At 38.6% G+C, this 7,774-nt stretch overlaps 1 protein-coding gene across 1 annotated transcript; it reads left to right on the top strand.

The window, feature by feature from the left end:
- Positions 1–7,435, top strand: LOC108509338 (C-C chemokine receptor type 5-like). Its single transcript, XM_017838719.1, has 2 exons — positions 1–285; positions 3,988–7,435. Exon 2 carries the CDS (start codon positions 3,999–4,001, stop codon positions 5,067–5,069), a length of 1,071 nt encoding a protein of 356 aa, XP_017694208.1. The 5' UTR covers positions 1–285; positions 3,988–3,998; the 3' UTR covers positions 5,070–7,435.
- The last annotated feature ends 339 nt before the right edge of the window (positions 7,436–7,774 follow it).

A 7,774-nucleotide genomic window follows, 5' to 3' on the forward strand; every position in this document is an offset into this window, starting at 1 on the left:
CAGCTCCTTGGAGGATCCTCTACAATTTCAACATCTCTGCACATCTCGCAGAGCTAGAAGAGTAACATCTGATGACCCATTTTTAGAAAAAGAGAACCAGAGAACTGCTCCTTCATTTTTTTTAAATGAAAACAGATTTTTTTTTTTGCTAGAAGTTTTCAAACCGATACATCCTTCTTCACGCAGGAAGAGGTGTTTTTGACCTTCGTCTTGTGACTGACAAATCAGTTTAGCATTACTCCTCTTGTAATAATACAAGACATCACTTGCTCTGTAAGATACATGGTAAGTCATTTTTGCCTCTTTTTTTTCTTTTTTCCTTTTTTTTTTTTTTTGACTTTAGTAGCTGTTTAGGTAGTTTGAAGCCTGAAGTGAAAAATACTAGAGGAATCTTGCCAGTGTATTCATCTTTAAAAATTACCCTGGGGAAATGTATAGGATATGTTAAATGGAATACACTATTTTTAAAGGGCAAAATCACTGGAAGACTTGAGCAGATGATCCAGGTAAGCCAAGAAATAAATATCTAGAGATTGAGCTGAGTCAGAAGTATAATGGAGTGTGCCTCTCTGATTTTTTTTCCCTGAAAATGATGTGCAATGTTGGAAATACAGATTTTAAAACTGTTACAGTAAGATAAAACAGCTTATTTGAGTCAAGAGTACTTATTCTTCTCCTAGGATGACTACAGAAAATCCAGTGTTGTATTTTAGACACTCTGACTCATGGATCATGTTTACATGCAGCGTAGCTTAGCATTTTACCTCCATTTGCTACAGCTTTATAATTATTATTATTTTATAGCACTATGCAAATTAACTGAAACTCACTTTAATAAAATCTTTGCCTCTTTTAAAACAGAAAGCTCTGACCTGAAACAGCACAAAACAGTGACATGAGTTTGCTCATCTTTTCTATGGCGAGCCTTTCTCTTGAAAACTGCATGTCTGCTAGTCTCAAGCAGAGCAACAGAGACTAGCAGATTCATACAGCAGATTGTGGGGTTCTAGAAATATTGCATTTATCTAAACTGTATTCAAAATAATATAGACCTCTTTTTGAAATATCTTTTCTTCAGAGATTTTCATGGACTATATTTTTGAGTTTTTTTAATGCTCAGGAAACATAAGCCCAGTCAGATCCCTCTAGTTGGATAAACAACCTAGGCTGATTAACCCAGTGAAGCATTCTAGCCAGTGGCCAACATTGTTTCCTAAACCATCAAGATTATAGGATAAAGCACAAACCCACTTACAGTTCCTTTTTCTGGTTTCCAAATTAGTATCTGCAGTTTCCATTGTCAGCATGTGCTGGATAGTATACACAATCCAGAGCAGCAAGTACTTTTGCAGAAAGGCTTCTGAAGCAAAGGCTAGGCTAGAGGAATAGGGCTTGGGTAGCAGAAGGAACCTTTCAGAGGGGAGACTATGATTTAAGCACGCAAAGAGAGTTGCAAATGAGAAGATAAGATGCAGGGAAGATGTGGCTGTCATTCCAATAAGGCCAATGAAAAGCAGAGATGGCATTGAGACAGCAGTTAGCAGGAAGAAGGGGCTGTTGCAAAAAGAATTATCACAGTAATATCAAGGCAGCATTTTGCAATGATATTTGCATGAAACCTGTCAATCACATACTCATAAAATCCCACTCTGGGTTTATGACTAAGGTGTTTTTCATACCCATTTTTATTCACGAGCATCCTGTTGGTGCAAAATGAGCAAGACAGGAAGTGGTGGGTCTGGCACTGTGTAGCAGCCAGTCCCTCACCCCATAATCCCAGTAGACACTATAGCTACTGGCACGTAGTAAATGAGGATATTTAGCTACAGGTAGTAGCAGGAACATACTGTCAGGGTATGCAACATGGATCTAGCGGGTCTAGCTGAAGGGAATATTAAATATTTACATGGTGCTCAAGTCTCATCATATTTTGAAATAAAGAAGTTAATGTTTTGGACCAAATAGTGTTTTATAAAGGTGCCTTTTTTTTTTTTAAAGCGTTGCTGAAAGCATTTAAGAAATATAAGTCCTTAGATACTTTAAAATCAGCTTATTTACTGGCAACAGACTGGAGCCACAGCCACTTCCTTTACCAACAAAACCATTATCTCTGTATTGTAATAACTATGTAGTTAGTATGGCTGTGGAAAAAAACTGTTTCACAGAGATTGCCAGCATTTTCTAAAGATGGTCTTTGTGGAGTTTGACAAAACTTATTTTCTCCAAGAAGTTGATTGTGGGCAAAGCTGAGATCTTAACTGTTACAATTTGCTGATTTTCTCTTGTTCCTTGTTCTCCAGAAGAAAAGTTTACACCACACTTAGCATGCCAAACTACTGTCTGAATATGGATGTCCTCATTATTGTATGGAGCAGTGTTAACAGCCAGACTCAAGAAGAACTTGGCGAAGAAGGTTTGCAAAAGCAACACTTTTTGTTTACAACATGCAGATTTTGCTCCAATAAAGCTTCCTCTTTTGTAGCAGATTCATGTCTGCATTGTATAGCATAAGAATCTCCATCAGGAGTTGGCAGCAGAACCTCATTTGTAAGATTACAGGGAAGTGAAAAAAGACCTATCAAAGAGCCCTTTCTCCAAGACATCAGCTTAGGTTTAGCTAAGTTAACCACTTTGACACAGATTAAGGACATTAGTATGCTAACAGATCAGTTTTTACAGCAGAAAATAGTCCTTTCTCCGGAACAGTTTTGTTGACAGACACAAAGAGATGCTTTGGGGATTTCACAGCCTCTAAGTCAGAATGGCCAACCACCAGCTTCTACCAAAAAGCAGACCAGAGGCCTGTCTCTGTGTCACTCCAGCCACGGGCTGAGTTTCTTCAGTTACATTTAGTCTTCCAGAACTTGGGTGCAGAGAGAATGAAGTCATGGTTTTGAGAGTGTGGTGTCTGTAAAAGACATCTGCAATCACACAGGGTAGACCACACCATTGAAAAAAGTGCAGTCAGGAAAGGAGCAAACACTGCTGTGGGACATGAGCGGTCAGGGATCACACAGCAAGCTGGGGCAGAGGCCCTGCCTGGTCTTCTGTGTCAGGAGCAGTCTGTTGCCTTTGTCTAAGAACAGGCATCAAATTGACAGGAAGGTGCTCATTTCAAAACCATCAACCTGCCATGGGCAGTCACCACTCTGCCATGAAGTGCCTGAGAAAAGCAGTCACGATGGCACAGCAAGAAAGAGCAGCCCTTTAACCAGACAGCAAGTAGCTCTATTTGAGTGGCTACCAAAGGCATTGATTTCACTTCCCCACTAAGTGACCAGGGAGCACATTTGGCCACTCTGACACTCATCTTCACAAAATCCTCTTCCCAGCTTCTCAGGGGACACACGGGAATTCTTCCATGTTCTCCAGAGGTCTGTGAGAAGACTGTTCTCAACTTTTCAGAGACCAAGTTACACAAAGATAGCTTTGCTTCTGTGTGTGGCTCACAGTCCTACTTGGGACTCAGGAAAGGGGGAGGCTCTGGCGACTAGAGAGGCTGATATCAAAGTCACAAGGCTTTGTCTGCTCACACTGTAACAGAACTGGCCTGGGGGCTTTCACAGCTCTGCTGCACACTCACCTCCCAGGTCCTGGCTCCTTCTTGCAAGGGAAGCTCAGTCCCTACAACAGTCCCCACAACAGTCCCCAAACCAAAAGTAGCCATGGTTCTGAATATATTCATCATTCCTCTGCTTCTGGTTCAGTCAGGCAGCTGACAGGCTCTACTGAGAAGGAAAAAAGCACTAGGCAGTGTACATGTGGGAAGTGACACACAACACTTCCAACATGCAGCAATGTGATTTCACAGAGGTATAGATGGGTTTCCTGGGAGCTCTGCAATATCATTCTCTTTCACATCTGAACATAGTAATGTTTGTGTCCTCACCAGCAACACATTCCAAATAAGAACATCAAAACGTTTCATTCTCCTCGTTGCCAAGCTTGGAGATTCCTCTGGTTTACCATCCTTTTCTTCCTTTCCAGACCAAAACACCATGGGAAATGATACAACAGACTTCATCGACTTGCCATATACAACAGAATTTGACTATGGAGATTCAACACCTTGTCCTGGAACTGAGGAAAAGCACTTTGCAGCAAAACTTTTGCCACCACTTTATTCTTTAGTGGTGATATTTGGCCTGACAGGCAACATGCTTGTTATCCTTATCCTGGTAAAATATAAGAAGTTGAAGAGTATGACTGACATCTACCTGCTCAACTTGGCAATTTCTGATCTGCTGTTTGTATTTTCTCTCCCTTTTTGGGCTTATTACGCAGTTCACGACTGGATTTTTGGGGAGGCGCTGTGTCGAATTCTCTCAGGTGTCTACCTCCTTGGCTTCTACAGCGGCATCTTTTTCATAATCCTGTTGACCCTGGACAGGTACCTGGCCATAGTGCACGCGGTGTTTGCTTTAAAGGCCAGGACAGTTGCCTACGGCACCCTCACCAGCATCGTCACCTGGGCTGTTGCTGTTTTAGCTTCTGTTCCTGGGATAGTATTTCACAAAACTCAGGAGGAAAGCTCAGGCTACACTTGCAGCGCTTATTATCCGTCAGAGGAGAGAGAAGTATGGAAGAAATTTCTGACTTTAAAGATGAACATTCTGGGACTTCTTATTCCAATGTTAATTATGATTTGCAGCTACACACAAATAATAAAGACATTACTGCAATGTAGGAATGAGAAGAAACATAAAGCAGTCCGGCTTATTTTCATTATCATGATTATCTACTTTGTTTTCTGGGCACCATACAACATTTGCATTCTCCTGCGTGACTTTCAAGTTGCGTTATCCATCACTACTTGTGAAGGCAATAGTCAACTGCACAAAGCAATCCAGGTGACAGAAACAATCTCAATGATCCACTGTTGTGTCAATCCTGTGATTTACGCCTTTGCTGGAGAAAAATTTAGGAAGTATCTTCACAGCTTTTTCCGAAAGCAGATTGCATCCCGCTTCTCTAAATACTGTCCTGTTTTCTATGTTGACACAGCTGAGAGAGCTAGCTCTACCTACACACAGTCTACTGGAGAACAAGAGGTTTCTGCTGCATTGTAAATTGTGTATAGTGAAAAACCGGAATTGACTCTTGTGAAATCAAGTCTATCATGAAAGCCTGCAAAATCTGTCCTGTATATTGGCTCTAAGGCAGCTGCAAAAAAAAAAAAAATCAAAGAATACATACCAAAGCTTGCATTTGTTCATAGATTTGGGTATTTGTAAATAAATGAAAAGGATGTATCAACTTAGCTACGTAGGTACGCAAATGTGGGATTCTGTAGGGAAAAAAGTGTTCTCTTTGTGAATGTAAAATTATAGTTTCATATAAAGAAAACCACACAAAGATTGAGGGTATGAGCTAGCAGTCTCATAAACTGATTTTTTGAACTGGACTAGTGGTTAGAAATTTACACTGGTTCTTTGGAAACATCTCTTCACCATATGTTACACAAGATACCTCACTCAAGTCAGTCTCAGTCACATTTTTTACTAGTTGTGTATCTCTGTAAACAATGCTAAATTACTGAAGTCTGTGATACAGAATCTTTATGAGTGGTATGGAAAATTTCATACATTTAGAACGGACTTTGATATTTCAAGGTGTATTTTCCTTTGTGTATGGTTGAGTACTAACCTCAGATCTTTCTCATAATAGTTCTAACTAGTAGGGATGAATAACTGAGTGACCTTGATATTTCAGAAGGCACTCTTTTAATCATCTGCTATTCATACTAAAAAAGCTAACATAATGTCCTATCATTGATCACAAAATCAGTGTGGTAACCATATTTTAAAAATAAAGTATTGCACACGGAGCTTTAACCAGGTTAGATCAAACAAGAAAAATTACTCAAAAGGGTTTTTAGCTTTTTAGTGCAGTGATTTTGCTTGCCATTTTTCTAGCCTACATAAGAGAAAAATTTTAAAATAAGAAATTAATGCAGTCGCAATGGCTGCAAAACCACAACAGCATTAGAGGTGTGAAAATGATTCCTGAACAGGGTTGACACAGATATTTTTAGAGATATAAGAATATGTTATAATCATTTATCAAAACATCTGAATAAGTAAAAATATTCCCTATTCTACAGATTCAAGGGCATAGAGGATCTCTTTTTTGTTTTAGAAGCAAGTATCATTTGGGAGCTATGATAATGCTTTTTCCCTGCCATTTACAAGTTTCACGGAGTGTAAAAACTTCCATAACTGATGGTTAAATATAACTGATTCTCCATAAAGTTCAGAACCTGTAAAGAATGTGAATACATAGAAAACATAAAATAAATATGGGGCTACTCAAGTGCTTAAGAACATACTATAATCATGCTATTAATTGATTTTGGCCAAGTTCTCCTTTCTAGCATTTCTGATATTTCCCCTAACACATATGGTATTGGACAAACTTGGAGAAAGGAAATGAAAAGTGAATGTTTTGTTTGCTGTTCTTATCCAGCAAGGTAATTTCTGATTCCCAACTTCTCTAAACCACCTTTTAAATAATTTTCAAAGAAACAAAAGTTTCAAACTGTCCCAGAGAGATTTTAAAGTGCCAAGTGCTTGTGAAAACAGGAAGTGAAATAGACAAAACTTTCTTATCAAACCAATTGCTTTTAATTATTCATTTTTGTCATATTAAGCACCCCTTGTGAATTATACCCTTATGGGAAGTGTAACAGAAGTATACCACACCTTCTAATTTACAAGATCTTCAGCTGCATACTCTTCTTAAAGACCCTGTGCATCAATTACTTTTGTATATAGTTTTAAAATGAGTAAATGTATCAGCATAAGCAGAAATTGGGAAATTTCAGCATATAATGACATATGCATTTATTTTTAAAAGATATATGAAGCTACATGCAGGAACTTCCAGAGTGGTTGCCTTTTTTTTTTTTTTTTACTTTTAAAATGACTTTATGAAAACAATTCTATGTTTTATTCTGCTCTTGACAAGAACTTTCATTTGGCCTTTTCTTTCTCTGGAGGGCTCTGATGCCAGACAGGGTATGTATCTTCACCATCCCTGCAGGAAAAAAGTGCAACAACCAAACATGCTTGAACATGATGACAAGCTGTCTGAGAAGAATATAAAAAAGCAGCCCTGTTCCTTTGCAGTGTTCTCTTATACATCATGGATCTTTCCAAGCAACAAGCAGCCTCCAGAGGAAAGAAGTGGGACTTTGAGATTGGTGGCCCAGTGGATCAGCACCTTTCCAAGAGTTTCTATTCCTTCACTGAGAAGGCACCACATTTCAGCAAATGAAATCAAACCAGATTTCAGCAGTAAACTGTGATCCACATTCAAGGAGATAATTGAAAACACAGTATTTGATAGCACTGCTGGTACATTCAATTAAGGACTCTGCCAATAACTGTAATAATATTTTGTATTACACAATCCATTAAAGTTGGTTAACTTTTGTGTGTTTGACTTCTTGATCCTTTTACCACCACCACCACCACTAACCCTCCCCCCTTTCTCCGTACTTTTTAGAATAGCCCAGAAGACTGAAAAAGGAAGATAAATTCCTATAAATAACACTAAAAGAGCAGGCAGGACAAATTCAGAGTTTTAAAAGTGGACTAAGAATCAGCATCATCAAATAACACAGGACCATCTTATCACTAATAATCTAATAATAAGTATGTTATTTTTGGTGTCATTATATTCAGTTTTGTTTACCTTTGTTTTACAGATGGAAAAAGCATTATCTCACACTATTCACACCAGTCCTAGGTGACTATTATTAAGCATTTTTAAA

The sequence above is a fragment of the Lepidothrix coronata genome, unplaced genomic scaffold (assembly GCF_001604755.1).
Source record: "Lepidothrix coronata isolate B3197 unplaced genomic scaffold, Lepidothrix_coronata-1.0 Scaffold353, whole genome shotgun sequence".
In the NCBI taxonomy this organism is placed as follows: Eukaryota; Metazoa; Chordata; class Aves; order Passeriformes; family Pipridae; genus Lepidothrix; species Lepidothrix coronata.

Excerpts from the sequence above, each read along its gene's own strand:
- LOC108509338 (XM_017838719.1), top strand. The coding sequence starts at position 3,999 with ATGGGAAATGATACAACAGACTTCATCGACTTGCCATATACAACAGAA.